The following is a 17,041-nucleotide window of genomic DNA, read 5'->3' on the forward strand; positions in this document are numbered from 1 at the left end:
AAGATTCCCCCAGGTCACCTCCTGAGGATGTCTCCTTCGGAGACATCATGGAAATCATATGCCAGTGGGGAGGTTGGTTTGCCCCCAAACCACCTTCTGAAGAATCTGTGTTCCTGGAGGCTTTCGGCACAGGCCCATCTACTTCCTGGGTGTCCTCTACCGCTGATCCCCTGGTGGACCTGGTCACCTCCCAAGCCTGTAAGGAGCTGGGCACCATGGAACCAATTCCTAAACGTCCTGGTAAGATCTCGAGTCCACCATCAGATAGACCAGCGTGGAACAAGGGCTCACCCATAGATACTATGGTGGTAGCAGCAGCCACAAAAAAGGAACTAACCCAAGAGAGTTCCTCTGTTCATCCCCCTGACCGAGAGTCGCGGATGATGGACCACGTAGGGAAGCAGGTTTATGCGTCAGCAACTGTTTCCATCAGGATGCTGAACTACCTGGCCCACATCACGAGACTCCAGAGTGACCTGGTCAAGGAGCTGGCCAAGTCTCCCCCTAAGTCTGTGTCGCAGGAGGACAGGGACTCATTCACTGTGAGGATGGCCACTTTGAAAACAGTCTCCAATATGTCCATGCGACTCCTCTCTCATGCTATTGAAGGAGCGGCTAGGGTGACCATGAAGCGCAATGCCTGGCTCAGACTGTCAGTTTTCGGAACCTTTCAAGGTGTCTTTTGAGAAAGCCCCTTATGACGGCTGTACTCTTTTTGGCAAGACCGTGAAAGTGACTTTAGTCCAGAGTGAGAAGGGATGGGAAGACACTGTCTACTGTCGGAATCAGTTTCTCAAACCCTCAAAGATCCTTTTCCCGGAATCAGAGAGGGCAAAAGAAGTTGTGTTTCCAGAAGTCACAGTATTCCCGGGACACTCGGGACTCTTCTTCCCCCAGAGGGGGACAGGATAGATGCCAGCCCAGAGGCATAGGGGGTCCGAGAAATTTGGGTCTCTAGAACCTTTCTCAGGCAGGTCCGGACAGCAACCCAGAGGGATTGCCCGACTGCTCTACTCTCGAGGTAGTCTGGGGATGATTGTCCTTGCACCTGGCGGCATGGGAGTGTGTAACATCAGACCACTGGGTGCTTCAGATCGTATCCAGAGGATACTCTGTCCCATTTGTGGTTCCTCCCAAACACCTACCCGGACGTACCACCCACGCAAGGAGGCAGCAGCACAGTAAATCTCCAAGATGCTAGGAAAACATCAAACCCGTCCCCCCAGATCAGTCCAGATCAGGCTTCTACTCCAGGTTCTTTTTGGTGCCAAAGTTAACGGGGGACTTAAAGCCCATTTTGGACCTATCTACCCTGAGCCTGTCAGTTGCCAAAGATGTGCTCGTTAGACCTCCAGGATGCCTACTATCACATAAAGATGCACAGAAGATCCAAGAGGTTTCTCCGCTTCCGGATAGGAGTCAGTCATTACCAATTTCGAGCCCTACCCTTTGGTGAACCACCCTGGGGGCTGTGATGAGACCAAAGTGATGGCAGTAATAGCGGCTCACCTGAGGCTTCAGGGGATTCGGGTCTCTCCGTACCTGGATGATTGGCTCCTTGCTGCTCCCACCAGGCGTCTCCTTTCTCAAATCAGGAATTCTTTCTTAAAGCTTGCTCTGCAATTGGGGATTACAATCAGTGTATCCAAATCACTTCTAAATCCTGTCCAGGTGAATAGACTACATTGGGGCAAGGATAGACACCTTACAATGCAAAATCTTCCTGACCACGGAGAGAGTACAAAACCCGAGGATGCATGTCTCCCTGATCTACCATTCTCATCTTCCCTCGGCAGAATCAGTGTTGAGGGCCTTAGGTTCAATGGCAGAGACCATAATGCTTCTTCCTTGTGCCCGGTTACATATGAGAGTACTACGGTGGACACTACCAGTACAATGGTCCCTGTTGGAACTTCCATTATCGTATCCAATACACCTCAGTTGAGTCTGTCATCCCTTCTGTGGTGGATGTGCTCTCCGGAAAACCTGGAGGAACGACCTTTTGTTCCGTCCCCTGTCCAAGCCACAGTGACTACGGATGCCTCCCAACTCTGGTGGGGGTGGCATTGTTTGGGCAGGACAGTCCAAGGCCTTTGGTCCCCTGTCGAGACCAGCTTGCACATGAACATTCTAGAGATGAGGGTGGTCATTTTGGTGTTGGAGGCCCTTCATGGCTTTCTTACTCTGGGAACCATTGCAATTCAGACAAGAGTCTGGTATGTCAACAAACTGGGAAGGACCAGATCTTAGCCCCTTTGTTGCGAGGCCATGAGAGTGGGGGAATGGGCAATTTCCACCGGTCGCTTTCTCATAACAAAGCACATTCCAGGAAGGTCTAACATTCTAGCAGACAGGTTAAGTGACTATTCTGATGCCTTACGACTGGTCTCTGAATCATTCAGTAGCGGAGCAGATCTTTCTGGAGTGGGGTCAGCCTTGCTGCAATCTCTTCGCATCTCCTTCCAACGCGAAGTGCAGCGAGTTTTTCGCTCTGACCCCACCCCTGCCGGGGGAGTCCCGCAGAGATGCTCTAGTCCGTGCTTGGCCTCCCGATCTTCTGTATGCTTACCCTCCAGTACGTCTTATTCCGAGGTTTCTACAGAAAGCTTGTCAACTGGGGAGCAAAGTAATCATTGCCCCATTTTGGCCTCGCCAGGTATGGTTTCCCTTCCTTTGGTCTCATCTTCTGGCTCCGCCTTGGATCCCATTCAGGATCTGATTTCACACCCATCGGGGGTTCCTCATCCGAACCTGGACAGTTTGAAGCTCACGGCTTGGCTGCTCCAGTTCCCATGATCACTAGTACTCCTGGATTATCCTCTTCAGTTAGGTCTATTCTAGTGGCAGCTCATAAGTATTTAACCAGGGAGATTTACCGCAGCAAATGGAAACTTTTTCCTTTTGGGCTTTTCAAAGGAGTTTAGACCCTTTCACGGCTCCTGTTTCTGCCATTCTTGATTTCCTAGCCAATATTTTTCAACAAGGAGCAAGCTCTTCTACTATCAAAGTTCAATTGGCTGCCATCTCTCATTTTCACGTGGGTGAGAATTCTGTCTCCCTGGCCTCTTCCAGATTCTGTAAAGCCTTTATCAAAGGTACTTTTCTGTTACGTCCCCCGCTCAAGGATCCTGTTCCTCCATGGGGCCTTACTATTGTTCTTCAAGCTTTGGTCGCTCCCCCTTTTGAACCTGCTGCAACCACAGATCTTAAGTTCTTATCTTGGAAAACAGCATTCCTGGTAGCTATCACCTACAGCATTCCTGGTAGCTATCACCTCTGCTAAAAGGGTTTCAGAACTGCAAGCTTTGTCCATCAAAGTTCCATATATGATTTTCCATAAAGATAGGGTTTCCATTCAGACCAATCCGTCCTTTCTTCCTAAGGTTGCATCACAAATTAACATCAGTCCAACCATTAATTTACCTATTTTCTTCCCAAACTTTGCTAACAAAATGAAATACAGACTCCACTTGTTGGATGCTCATAGACAGTTACAATTTTATTTACACAGGACCAAAAACTTCTGTAAATCCGATCAATTGTTTGTGTCCTCCTCAAAACCTTTTTTGGGTAAACCTATCTCCAAAGTCACTATTACTAGGTGGATTTCCTTGTGCATCCTTCAGGTCTATAAGGATAAAGGTGTCTCCCCTCTGGGTCAGGTGAAAGCTCATTCCACTAGGTCCATGGCTACTTCTGCAGCCTTTTGGTCTAGAGTCTCATTGGATGATATTTGCTCTGCAGCTACTTGGTCCTCATCTCATACTTTTATTTCTCACTACAAATTGGATTTGACTTCTAGAAGGAGAGCATCCTTTGGTTCAGCAGTGCTCCGGAATATCCTTCCATGAGGGCCACCCAGGAGTTTAGTAGCTGGGGACTCTGTCCCACAGGTTAAAGACCAAATGAAGTAAACTACTTCAGATAAAGAAGTTATGTACTCACCGTAACGTTCCATCTGAGTAGTTCTACTTCATTTGTATTCAACCGTCCCTTCCTCCTTCCCACTGACCTTATAATACGATCATCCTGTTGGCTGTAGTTGTAGGTTTTAAAGTATTCTTCAGGCCGGGTTGTCTTTAGAAGGATCAGTAAACTCGATCTGGGGGTTGGAATGTAGTGGAAGTGTATTATGAGTAAGGGGAGGAGCTTGGATCTCAGAGCAAGATGCTAGTGAATTTGCCGGCTCAGATCCGGTACCCACAGGTTAAAGACAAATGAAGTAGAACTACTCAGATGGAACATTATGGTGAGTACATAATTTCTTTTTTCAGATGTGCTGTAAACAATTGTATCACTTTCAGCCATGTCCCTTTTCTTAGTTTTCTGTTCAGTGGTCATAAAGCAGCATGTCAGTCTGACTCGCTTCTTACTCATAATGCTCAGTTTTGACTGTACATTCCATTTCTTCCATCACCAGTCACATAATGACACCTTCACACTGCAGTAATCCAGAAAAAAATGTCTAGTAAACCATTTTTTATTTTATATAATGGATTTACTGTTTGAGTAGTGGGAGTCCCAGAAAGGCAACCATCTGTAGATTCATTTAAGGACCTGGATATATGGGTAGATCAGCTTTGAGTTTTTCTAATCATATCAACCAGATGGTTAGTGATAGGTATAGAACTGTAGGTTGTATAAAAAGATTTATAAAGTCTAGGAAATCTAAAATCATGGTCATTGTTTGTTACTGTGACATCCCTCCTCTGGGTCAGTAATCAGGGAGCCTCAATCCCCACCACTGACATTGGTGGGGAACATTCACTTAGAACAAAAATACATACACGCAGTATTTTCAGATGCAGCTGTCTGCACCATGCACAGTTTCTCTTAAGAGCACTCAGGGAGCACACTCCAGTCCTGGGGCTGGGTTCCCTCTCCAGGCCCCATATAAGACTCCCCACTGACATAGCTATAGAGTTAAGTCCTTAGCTGGGTGTTCCAAGCCAAGTCCTTAACCACCCTGCCTGTGAAATCAGTACTCTGTGTCCCTGTTCAAAGTCGCTGGCACTCAGCACTCTGTTATTGGAATTGACTTAAACCTATAGCTGTGTCAGTGGGGAGTCGTCTTAGGGGCCTGGAGAGGGAAATCCAGCTGCAGGGCTGGAGTGTGCTGTTAAGGGAAATTGTGCTTGGTGCAGAGAGCTGCATCTGAAAAGTGAACATTCCCCACAGATGTCAGCGGTGAAGATCGAGGCTCTTTGATTACTGGCCCAGAGGAGGGACGTTACATATTGGTGGCAGTAGTGGGATATTAATTGAACTTCTGTAGCCTGTAAGCAGTTGTCACTAAAGGTGTGTGCACCCTCAGCAGCCACAAGGTAAACATACAGAGTTTCATTTTTCACAACAGTTTTGTTATTTTTGTTAGTTTAGTTTAGTCAGGAAATGCAGACAAAGATGCCAGTCAGCAGAGAATTATGGCAAGCTGGCAGTGAATCAGTTGGCTAAGATGTGCAAATCCAAAGGACTAGTGCATGCCAACCTGACTGAAGAGGAAATTATTTCAGCTTTGGTTGCAGCTACAGTACAGAGCAGCAATCAGAAGGGACATCACAATTACATTAGACCCAAACTTGAGCATGGAGTAGCAATATAGAAACCTTATAGGACAACAGGTATGAATAAATTGGAAAGATTACAAAGGCAATACACCAAGGGCATCCATGGATGTGAAAGTTTAAGTTACTTTGGAAGACTAAAATATCTGAACTTGTAGAGTGTCTCATATAGATATTTAAGAGGAGACTGTGTTCAGGTATATAGGGCACTTGGAGCCAACTACCTTTGGGAACATTTGGGGTTATCAAATAGTAGTAGAGAATCATCAGACAACCTATGTAGAAGATTCTAGGAATGAGAAGTGTACAAATTTGTTCTGTGAGAGAGCAGCTGATGTATGGAATACACCACTAAATTACATTAAAACAAGCAATAATTTAGATTTTTTAAGAACAGTCTGGACACTTACCATGGGAACAACTGATGTTCTTCGTCTTCCCTTGCTGCAGTCCTGACAATTGGGTATAGTCCGCGTCCCAGTCGGCCCGAATACCAGAGTATAAGGCTGACGTCGGTCATGGCGCCTTAAACTGACGTCAGTACGTCAGGGTACTAATGCGCATGACCGACGTCATTTCCTCAGTCTTTTTTGCCGCATGGTCCGATGCAGAAGCAATTTTGCGAGTGCAGGTTGGCGTTCTGAGATTTTCCGAAACCGGAGTTTCAGACCGAATACAGAGTTGGCTAAGTAACCCCGTTGGGGAACATTTTGGTTTTTCTTGCCTCAGTATTTAACCGGATGTCAGAAAAAGTGAATAACTGTATTTCTTGTGGGAAGCAGATACCGCATAGGGATTATCATACATTGTGTATACCTTGTTTAGGGCCTGAGCACGGCGTTGTTGGTTGCCGCTCTTGTGCTAGATTTAACAAGCGCACTATTAAGAGGAGGCTTGATTGTGCTAGGTTAGTGTTTGGGAAGCGTTGCAATTATACTATGCCGTCGGATGCTCCGCCGCCTCCTTCATCTAAGAAGCGCAAGGACAAAACAGTGAAGTCTAGGGGTGAGGAACCGGCAGTCCCGGACGTCGGTCCTTTAGAAGGCTCAGGGGAGCCAGAGGTTTTGCCAGGAGTCTCTATGGAGTCTCAGGCAGATACTTTACTGTTACAGGATGTGCCCTCTCAGGAGGTAGGCCAGGCTGAGGAGGCTTCTCAGGTAACTGTTCTTCCCTCTCTTCCCAAGGTAGTTAGGGCCTCTCCTTCTGTTGCCAAAGCTTCTTTTAGAGGAAGGCCAAGTTCAGCTTCTGTAGGGGTTTCTCCTAGCATTTCGGGCTCTGTGCCTAAGAAACATATGCTTAAAATGGCAGAAGATTTGATTACTCTGATTAGAGGTTCTATGCCCCCACCTGATAAGAGGCCTAGGGTGGAACAGGAGTTTGATAGTTTTGAACAGTGTTCACAGGCTTCAGAGTCTTCTGTGGAAGACTTGCCAGAGTTTCCTACTTATTCTGATTCTGATGTGGATGATTCCACTCCTTCAGCTTCTCCTCCTGAGGATTTTTCATTTTCAGAGACTCTTCACTCCATGAGGGAGCACTTTAAATGGGAAGGCCAAGTTTACTCTGACTCCAGAAAAAGGCTTAGGGAATTCTTGTTTTTGCCCCAGCATAGGCCCTTAGCTATTCCTCCTGTGTTGAATGTGGTGGAGGATGTTTTCGCAGAGGCTTCTCTGAACCCTGATTCCTTGCCTCCTGCTCCTGTTAAGCCTGATAGGTATTATAGGGTGCCCGAAGCTCATAAGTATTTGTTTAAGAGTCCCAGGGCGGACCCAGAAACTGTTTCTCAGGGGCCTAAAGGTGTTAAAGCTTCTGTGGTTAAAAATCCTGTACCCTCTGATAAAGAGGCAAGGGCTTTGGATAGGTGGGGTAAGAAAGTATATACTTCTTCCACTCTAGCCATGAGGCGTTGAATTGTCAATTTCATATGCTGAAATATCAGAATTATCTCCTTTCACAATTGAAATCTAAGGTGGATGCTTTGGCGGAAGGTATTGAGTGTAAAGAATTGCTGGATTTGGTTCATGTGTCTGAACAAGTGGGTAAGCATTCTTTGCAGTGTGGTTTTGATGCTGTTCAGGCCTCCTCGAGGGTGGCTGCTACTAGTTCTGTTCTTCGCAGACATGCATGGTTGAAGGATCAGAATTTAGCTGAGCATGTTAAGACCAGGATTTTGGATGCTCCTTTACAGTCTGATGTGTTGTTTGGACCGCCTGTGGAAGCAGTTTTAAAGAAAATGGAGGACAAAGCTAAGTCTATGCAGACTGTTAAAGATTTTTGCAGGTGCAGCCTCCAGTTTAGTAGAAATTGGCCTGCTAAGGGGTGGACATATCCTGCTTATGGTTCCCAGTCTAGGGGTAGGTCTAGACGTGGTAGGGGCAGGGCTCAAGGTTCGTTTAGGCCTAGATCAGACAGTTCACTTGCTCAGACTTCTGGTGAGGGCAGGGGTCAGTCCTTTCGTAAGCAGAACCAATGACCTGCCTTTTCAGCTGCCAGTGGACTCTCGTCTGGCAGCTCCTTTGGGAGGAAGATTGTCTCTTTTCAAAGAAAATTGGGATTTAATCACTCAAGACAGATGGGTGCTGGATATCATTCATCACGGGTACAGATTTTATTTCCACACAATGCTCCCTTTCAAAGGCATGCCAGATGTTCCTCCTCCACAAAGAAAAGAGGCTCACAAGCAAGTTTCTCAGTTACTCCAGATAGGGGCTATTCAGCCAGTCCCTGTGTCAGAAAGGGGCTTGGATTTTATTCTCGCCTGTTCCTAGTACCAAAGAAGGGGAACACGTGGAGACCAATTTTGGATTTATCTATCCTCAACACTTATCTGGACATTCCCAAGTTCAAGATGTTGACGTTACAGCAACTGTTACCTCTGCTGGGCAAGGATCACTGGATGGTAACTTTGGATCTCAAGGAAGCTTACCTTCATGTGCCCATAAGGCTAAGTTGCAGAAGGTATCTGCGGTTTCGAACTGGAGATTTTCATTATCAGTTCTCTGCATTGCCCTTTGGCTTATCTACTGCCCAGAGTATTCACAAAGGTTCTGGCTCCAGTGATAGCTTACTTCAGGCTTCAAGGCATTCAAATTTATCCTTACTTGGGCGACTGCCTGATTCTGGCTGAAGAAAAGGAACACCTTCTACAGCATCTGGAATATGTCATAGCAGTGCTAAGATGCCTAGGGTATTCTGTGAGCGAAATAAAGTCCAGTCTAGTACCCTCTCAAGACATGTGCTTTCTGGGTGTGAGACTGAATACAGCAGCCCAGATGGCCTTTTTAACCCCGGACAAACAAAAGAGTCTGTCACTTTACTTCCATCAACTATCTCATCAGTCCGTGCTGACTGCAAGGACAGTCCTTCAAGCATTAGGGTTCATGGCATCTTGTATTCTGGTGCTTCCCAATGCCAAACTGCATATGAGGAAGCTGCAATGGTATCTCAAAATGTATGGACACAGCACTGCCAAGATTTGGACACTGTCATTCAAATAATACCTTGCCTTCAAAAGGAATTCTTGTGGTGGGCTCAGGAATGTCACCTAAACAAGGGACTCTCTGTGACCCGGCCAGAGGCGAGTCAGATTTTAACGACAGATGCCTCGGACACTGCTTGGGAGCTCATCTAAATGGAAAGTGGATACAAGACAAGTGGCCTGCCAGACTACAGCATCTACATATCAACATGAAGGAGATGTTAGCAGTCCAGTTTGCATTGATGGCGTTCAAGGAGTTACTTCTTCCAGGGCAGGTGTTGATTCTGACAGACAACACAACTGTCATGTGGTACATCAACAAGCAAGGGGGAACACATTCTTATCCTCTATGCAGGCAAGCAATGATTTTATGGGAGACTGCGTTAAGCCTGCAACTGACTCTTCAGGCAAGGTTTCTGCCAGGAGCACAGAACTCCCTAGCAGATGTATTAAGCAGACAAATCATGGATCCCCACGAGTGGAAACTGGATCTTCATGTATTTCAGAAATTGACAGTGTCATGGGGAACACCAGACATAGATCTGTTCGCTTCTCCACTAAACCACCAGCTGCCAAAGTATTGCACAAAGGGGTTTCATCACACAGCTTGGAAAGTGGATGCTCTGTCTTTCAGTTGGAAAAACCTTCATGTCTATGCCTTTCCACCTCTACCTCTTCTTCCAAAGGTATTACTAAAGGTCAGACAGGACAGGCCAAGGATGATTTTGATAGCTCCAGATTGGCCTCGGCAACACTGGTACCCACTTCTAAGGAGTCTTGTAAAGAAGCCTCCATGGCCTTTACCTCTGATTCCTCATCTGTTATCTCAGAAGGACGGTCATCTGCTCAATGTCAAGCTTCAATCTCTTCATCTCACAGCTTGGCATATTCTGTGTTGAAGCATGGTAGGTCTCAGCTTCCTCAACAAGTTTTAAATGTGATTATGGAAGCTAGAAGGCCTAGTACTAGGAGAGTGTACGCAGAAAAATGGAAGAGATTTTTATTTTGGAGTACAGCAAAGAATTTGGAGATTTCAGAGCCTAATTTGAGTGTGGCTCTTCAATATCTTACTGAATTATTGGACAAAGGTTTGTCTTTCTCTTCCATAAAGATTCATGCTGCAGCAATTTCAGCTCACTATGATTGTGACCCACCTTTGTTTTCGCATCCTTTGTTCAAACAGTTTCTTAGAGGGGCAAAGAATATAAGACCCCCACGTAGAGCTCCTACTCCTGCTTGGGATCTCAATTTTGTGTTGGAAAAACTTACTCTACAACCTTTTGAGCCTGCAGCTACTGCTGAATTGAAATATTTGTCATGGAAGACTGCTTTTCTGTTGGCTATTACTTCTGCAAGAAGGGTGTCTGAGTTGCAGGCCCTTATGGCAGTAGAGCCCTTTTGATTTTCCATAAGGACAGGGTATCATTACGTACTAATCCTTCCTTTATGCCTAAGGTGGTTTCTAGTGTGGCTTTAAACCAAACTATTCATTTGCCTACGTTTTTTGCAGATCCTCAAAATAAAGGGGAAAAGATTTTGCACACTTTGGATGTACACAGGCAATTGCGTTATTATTTGAGCAGGACTAAAGATTTTAGGCAGTCTCAGCAGTTACTTGTTTCTTTTGCTTTAAGTTCACAGGGCAAGCCTGTGTCAAAACAAACTATTTCTAGGTGGATTGGCTTTTGCATTGCATTTTGTTATTCCCATCATGGCAAAGAGGTTCCAGCTGGGATTAGGCCTCATTCCACTAGGGCTACTGCCACTTCAACAGCATTTCTAAGGGGTGGCAACTAAGGATATTCTGGAAGCAGCTACTTGGAGTTCAGTGCATACTTTCTCTAGGCATTATCACCTGCCTATATACTCTAAGACTAGAGCTGGTTTTGCCACAGCTGTTTTACAAGGCATGTTGTCAGCTCCTGCTACTTTATAATTTGCCAGCCTCCCTTACCTCTGCTTTGGGATTCTACCCAATTGTCAGGACTGCAGCAAGGGAAGGCGAAGAACATAGTACAGTTTTGTACCTACCATAAATGTAGATGTTCGAGGATTCCCTTGCTGCAGTCCAATTTACCCTCCCTCCTTCCCCTCTGTGTTTCAGGGTGGTTGTGTAGGTGAGTTTACATGCTTATATTTTTTGTATATATTACTGTATATATTGTACATGTTTTTTGGTGCAGGTTGTTTTTGGGACTTGTCTTTTTGGGTCTTCTGACATCTGGGGCAAGAAAAGACTGAGGAAATGGCGTCGGTCATGCGCATTAGTACCCTGACGTACTGACGTCAGTTTAAGGCGCCATGACCGACGTCAGCCTTATACTCTGGTATTCGGGCCGACTGGGACGCGGACTATACCCAATTGTCAGGACTGCAGCAAGGGAATCCTCGAACATCTACATTTATGGTAGGTACAAAACTGTACTTTTTGTTATATTGGGAGGCTAGAAGGGCTCCAAGAGGGTCTCACCCAAACAAATGACTGGTGTCAGAAACATGGCCTCATGCTGAATACAAACAAATACATCATCATCCCCTTTGGGGAGAGTGACGTCCCCACAAGTTATCACATTAATAATGTCTTAAGCACGCAGTCAATTGTGAGGGATTTTGGCACCCAGTTTGATAGCAACCTGACTTTTGACCACCATGTTGCTTCCATTGTATGGAAAGCTTTCTACATGGCCCCACCTCATAAGTAAGGGTATCTCATCCAGGGACAAGGAGGTCATAACATCCCTATATTCTTCCCCTTATAAGGCCCATTATTGAGTACAACACCCCATTCTACATGTACCTCGCAAAGCACATGCAGCAGCTGGAGAGACCACAGAGGTTCCTCACCACGAGAATCCAGGGCCTCAAAAATCTACCATACACAGATAGGCTAAAAACTCTATCCCTCTACTCTGTTTCGTACAGACTCCTCAGAGGTGACCTCTGTCTGGCATACAAGGCGATCTCGGACCCCACCTTGATGGAACTGCTGCATATCCGCAAGTCAAGCTCCACATAAATAACCATCAATATGACTTGTTGGTGGGACAGAGTTGTGTCCCAGAGACTCCCCCATCTGTGGAATAGACTCTCTCTCCACGTCAAGCAGAGTACCTCTTTACCCCTTTTTAAACCAACCTGGATAACTGGATGGGAAATCCCTGCTGGACAGGGGCATTGGGTGCTTATTTGTCTATATATGGGCTAAACTCTTGGCAAGGCTTATAAGGGCGGCAGGGTCAATAGCCTAGTAACTTCCTATGATCCTATTATTGCCTGTGTTATGTATGTATGTATGTTTCGTCATTAAGCAGCATGGGACTCCTCCCACTTTTGGCTGTTTAAATGACATCTCTGATCAGTACCATAGTCTCAATCACTAAGCAGCTAGTGTAATTACAGAATGAATGGGCAGCAATCGTGGGCATACAGCTGGTGTTCAGCAGGATATGTGGGAAATGGAATTTGGAAAAAGAAATCATTAAAGCAGTGGAAACTATGATGATAATTTATACTTGTTTGAGGTATTCACCATAACAGTAGTTGATCACATTCATATCTTCACAGCTTTACTGTTATCCTTTAATCCCCACCATTTATTTTCCTTTCTTATTGATTTTTTTTTTTTGCATTGGTAATTGTGGTACTCTGTTGAATTGTGTATGTTTACTTCTGATCCGTGATTAAGACTTTGCTGACAGTTTGTAGACTGTTACAGATATAAAAATGAGTTATATGGAAGAAATAAAATGCTGTTAAGGCAACATAATGTATGGTAACGGTTATACCAAGTGTTTGCCATGGCTCACTAAGATCGGTAGCATTTTATTTTATGCATTGATACTTTAATGGATCATAGGCTTCAGGGTTCATTTGTCATACTTTGACAGTTTTCTTGTTAATTTTATCTGGAGTTTGGGTGTAAGATCTGAAGATGATAGAGTCTGGTGAAGCTGCTTGATAACTATGAAATGATCCAGCACATGTTCTGTGAAGATTACTATCTATTGCTTGGGTGTGGGGACATGATCCAGAACTGACCTCTTGAAGATTACTGTTAGACCAGTGTGATAACTATGAAGACAAGGATAATTCAGTAATTCCGTCATTGCTGATTATGGCAAGTACCTCCAGCAAAGCTACACATTCAGTTGTTTAATTACCTTAGTTCCATTCTAGTAGTGCAGGGCTGCTGTGACTGTTACCTTCTCAGACTTGAAATTGAAGATTTAGCTCTCCTAAAAAAATGTTCTTAATTAAGTGTATTTGTAAGTCTGTTTATGTTACCTGTATGATAGCAAATCTTTTATCATTATGTATTTTTTTTTTAATTTTGCAGGATGGGAAGGTGAATGGAGTGACCGATTGTACAAGAATACTTGGATACACTTTTCTTCATCCTAGTGTGATACCCAGGCCGTTTGTTCAGTCACTTACTTTGACACCACAAGATGAATTTTTCATTTTGGGCAGCAAGGGATTATGGGACAGCATCAGCTATGAAGAAGCCATTGAAGCTATCAGAAATGTTCCAGATGCCCTTGCAGCTGCCAAGAAACTCTGTACCCTTGCTCAGAGCTATGGCTGTAATGATAGCATCAGTGTTGTGGTCGTCCAGCTGAATGTTACTGAAGGCTGTTTCTGTTGTTGCTGTGAAATGAATGGAGTTCCACCTCCCAGCCCAGGGATCTTTCCATCATCTGTAAATGTTGCGATAAAGGACAGGCCTGTAGACACTTTAGGAATGCCATCTTCTAGTAGTGGCATGGCTTCAGAGATCAGCAGTGAGATTTCTACATCAGAGATGAGCAGTGAAGTAGGTTCAACTGCTTCTGATGAACCTCTTCAAGTAAATATGAATGAAAGCAACTCAGCTTTTCCCACTGAACAAAGATGCATGCTCCATCCTGTCTCTTTGTCCAATTCCTTTCAGAGGCAGCTGTCAAGTGCCACATTTTCCAGTGCATTTTCAGACAATGGCTTAGACAGTGAAGATGAAGAGCCCATTGAAGGAGTTTTCATAAATGGAAGTAGGGTTGAGGTTGAAGTTGATATTCACTGCAGTAAAACAAAAGAAAAGTCACCCCAGGATGTCCCGCCTGAGGCATGTGATGAAGGCATTGTCATCAGTGCAAATGAGGAAGACAGCATGGACAAGACTTTGCTGATCAAAGTACAGTGCGACAGTGACTGCAATGGAAACATTCAGAAGAAAATTGACTATGCTACTATTGGAACTCTTGGTAAAAGACGAGGTAATGGTTCTGTTGCTCCTGCAGAAAAAAGCCACAATCTTATTGAAGTGGCTACTGATGCTCCACTCAAAAAGGCAGGTGGTTATTTTGCTGCTCCTGCACAGCCAGATCCCGATGACCAGCTAATCATTCCTCCAGAACTTGAAGAAGAAGTGAAAGAAATAATGAAACAACATCAAGAGCAGCAACAGCAGCAGAAGCATCAGTACCAAGCAGACCAGTTACCAGACTGCTATGATACATCACTATGACAGTATCTGCAGTATTTGACAGTGTAGGAGCCATATATTCTTGTACAGTCAAGTTATACACTACTACTTTGAATACTCCCTTTCCACTCACAGCCATTTTTTAAAAAATCGCTTCTAATAATTTGCAAATAAAATTTGAGTAACAAAATAACACTTATTTCCATAGCATATCATGTATGTAAAAATGTTTAATATATTAAACAAGTAATGATGTAATATTTTTTAAAGTTCAACATTTATGTAATTCAGAACAGTAAATAATGTTAAATGATTATTAGAGTTGTAAATCATGGCTTTTTGGCTTGAAAGTCGTAGACACTTAAAGACTAACTCCTAGGAGTTGCTTAATCTTTTCATGTGACGTAGTCACAGAAACTAACTAATTTTCTCTGAGAGAACAGATGATTGGGGGGAGGAATGCTGTAAATATAGTTTTGTTTGTATAGTGATACCTAAAACATTGTTTAGAACAGATCTGAACAGTAACTAAAAAATCAACTTATTTTCAGTGCTGTAAAATAAATTATCTGTGATGGGACTGAATCACTTTGATGGCTGTGTACAGTTAATATTTCTTATGACAGCCTGTTTGGTTAGTGGGAATGTGTTTTTTTTCCCCATTTAAAGTTTATTTCATTATTGCTGATGATCACCAGCATGGCTGTATGGCACTCTTTCAGACAAGATATACACAGAAGAAATATATTCAGGAAATCACAGAGATGATACCTATTTCCTAAAATAAATCTACATTTTAAGTAAAGGGTAGCATTGTGCTTATTTCCTTTTAATTTAAATTCAACAATTATGTTAAACCGTTATACTAGTATACTTATTCTTAAAGGCAACCTAAAATATAAAAGTGTTGGAAAGTGTGGACCTCATTTAATGCAGTTGTGTTGGTAAATGTGAAAGCTTTATATAACTGCGCTCTGTGAATGTTTAACTGAAAAAGTACAGTTGTGTACACTTGCCATAAATGTAGATGTTCAAGTGTAGTCACTGTTGCAGTCATTACATTTGGGTAATCCTGCTGGCAGGTTGCCCTCAGCCGGCCTGAATTCCAAAGTCTTGGATCCTGCGTCGGCTGCTGTTGCCCCTTCCTTGACGTCAGGTCGTCAGGGGTATAAAAGAAGCAGCCGATGCCATTTTCTTCAGGTTTTCTTGCCCCAGATGTCAGGTGCCCCCAAAAAGGGTAGCCAAACTTTATATATATATATTCAGAAATACATCAATATAAATTTTACCTTCGTCCATAAGCAAATACACCACATAGGTAGTATAAATCAGAGAAGGAAGGATAAGATCCAAAAGAAAAAAGGGGGAAAGGCGGGAGGGTAACCTGGACTGCAACAGTGAGTACACTGGAACATCTGCATTTATGGTAGGTGTACACAACTGTACTATGTCCTTTGTGTTTCACTGTTGCAGTCATTACATTTGGGTAGAGTCCCAAAGCTATGGTTGGGAGGCTGGAACTAGACAGCAGTAGGAGCAGCTAAGAGGCCCTGCAGAACTGCATTGGCAAAGCCTGCCCTGGATCTAGAGTAGAGTGGCAGATGATAATGCTTTGTAAAGGTGTGCACTGAACTCCAAGTAGCCACCTCTAAAATGTCTCTGGTTGGTACTCCCCCGAGAAAGGCTGCTGAGGTGGCTGCAGCTGTGGTGGAATGCGGCCTAATGCCCTTAGGCACTGGCTTGCCATGGTGTAAGTAACAGAAATGAATGTAGTGGCCTAACCACTTAGAAATAGTCTGCTTTGAGATAGGCTTTCCTTGTGATCCTGCAGCATATGCCACTAGTAATTGCTCTGTCTTCTGAAAACTTTGGTTCTGTCCAAATAGAATCTAAGCTGTCTGTGTACGTCCAAAGAATGCAGAATTATCTCCCCCTTGTTCTGTGGATTTGGGTAAAAGGTTGGCAAATGGTTGGCGTGATTAAGAGCCACACTGGACACTACTTTAGGCATAAATGTTAGGTTTGTCCTCAGTGTTACTCTGTCTGGATGAGAAATGATGAAAGGTTCCACAGCCATGAGCGTCTGTAGCTCTGAAACTCGTATTGCAGAAGTAATTGCTAAGAGCAGAGCTGTTTTCCAAGATAAAAACTTCATATCAGCTATAGCAGCTGGCTCAATAGGAGGCAGGGTGAGCTTTTCCCAAGACATAGTTGAGGTCCCATGCAGGTATTGGTAGTTTTCTTGGGGGCATTAAATATTTGGCCCCTCTGAGGTACTGCCTTAATAAAGGGTGAGAAAAAAGTGGTGGCTCTGTATTGTAATGAGCCGAAATGGCAGAGGCATGAATTTTAATTGATGAAAAAAATAGGCCTTTGTCCAGCATCTCAGTTAAGTATTGCAAAATCTGAGGAATATTTGGTACCACTGTATCAGTTCCTTGTACCTGGTTCCAGGCACAGAATCTCTTCCATTTTCCAGCATAAGACTTTCTAGTACTAGGCCTTCTGGCTTCCAGAATGACATCCATCACAGCTTTA

General features: G+C 44.1%; 1 protein-coding gene across 1 annotated transcript in view; it reads left to right on the top strand.

Annotated features, from left to right (window-relative positions):
- The window catches only part of PHLPP1 (PH domain and leucine rich repeat protein phosphatase 1), a 1,852,281-nt gene extending 1,836,973 nt beyond the window's left edge, over positions 1 to 15,308 (top strand). Inside the window, 1 exon segment of the mRNA XM_044065187.1 lies at positions 13,379 to 15,308. Within this exon segment, the coding sequence (XP_043921122.1) occupies positions 13,379 to 14,545 (1,167 nt within the window). The 3' untranslated portion in view covers positions 14,546 to 15,308.
- Positions 15,309 to 17,041: the final 1,733 nt, after the last annotated feature.

This window comes from Protopterus annectens, chromosome 3.part0 (genome assembly GCF_019279795.1).
Source record: "Protopterus annectens isolate FY-2018-M chromosome 3.part0, PAN1.0, whole genome shotgun sequence".
Classification (NCBI taxonomy): Eukaryota; Metazoa; Chordata; order Ceratodontiformes; family Protopteridae; genus Protopterus; species Protopterus annectens.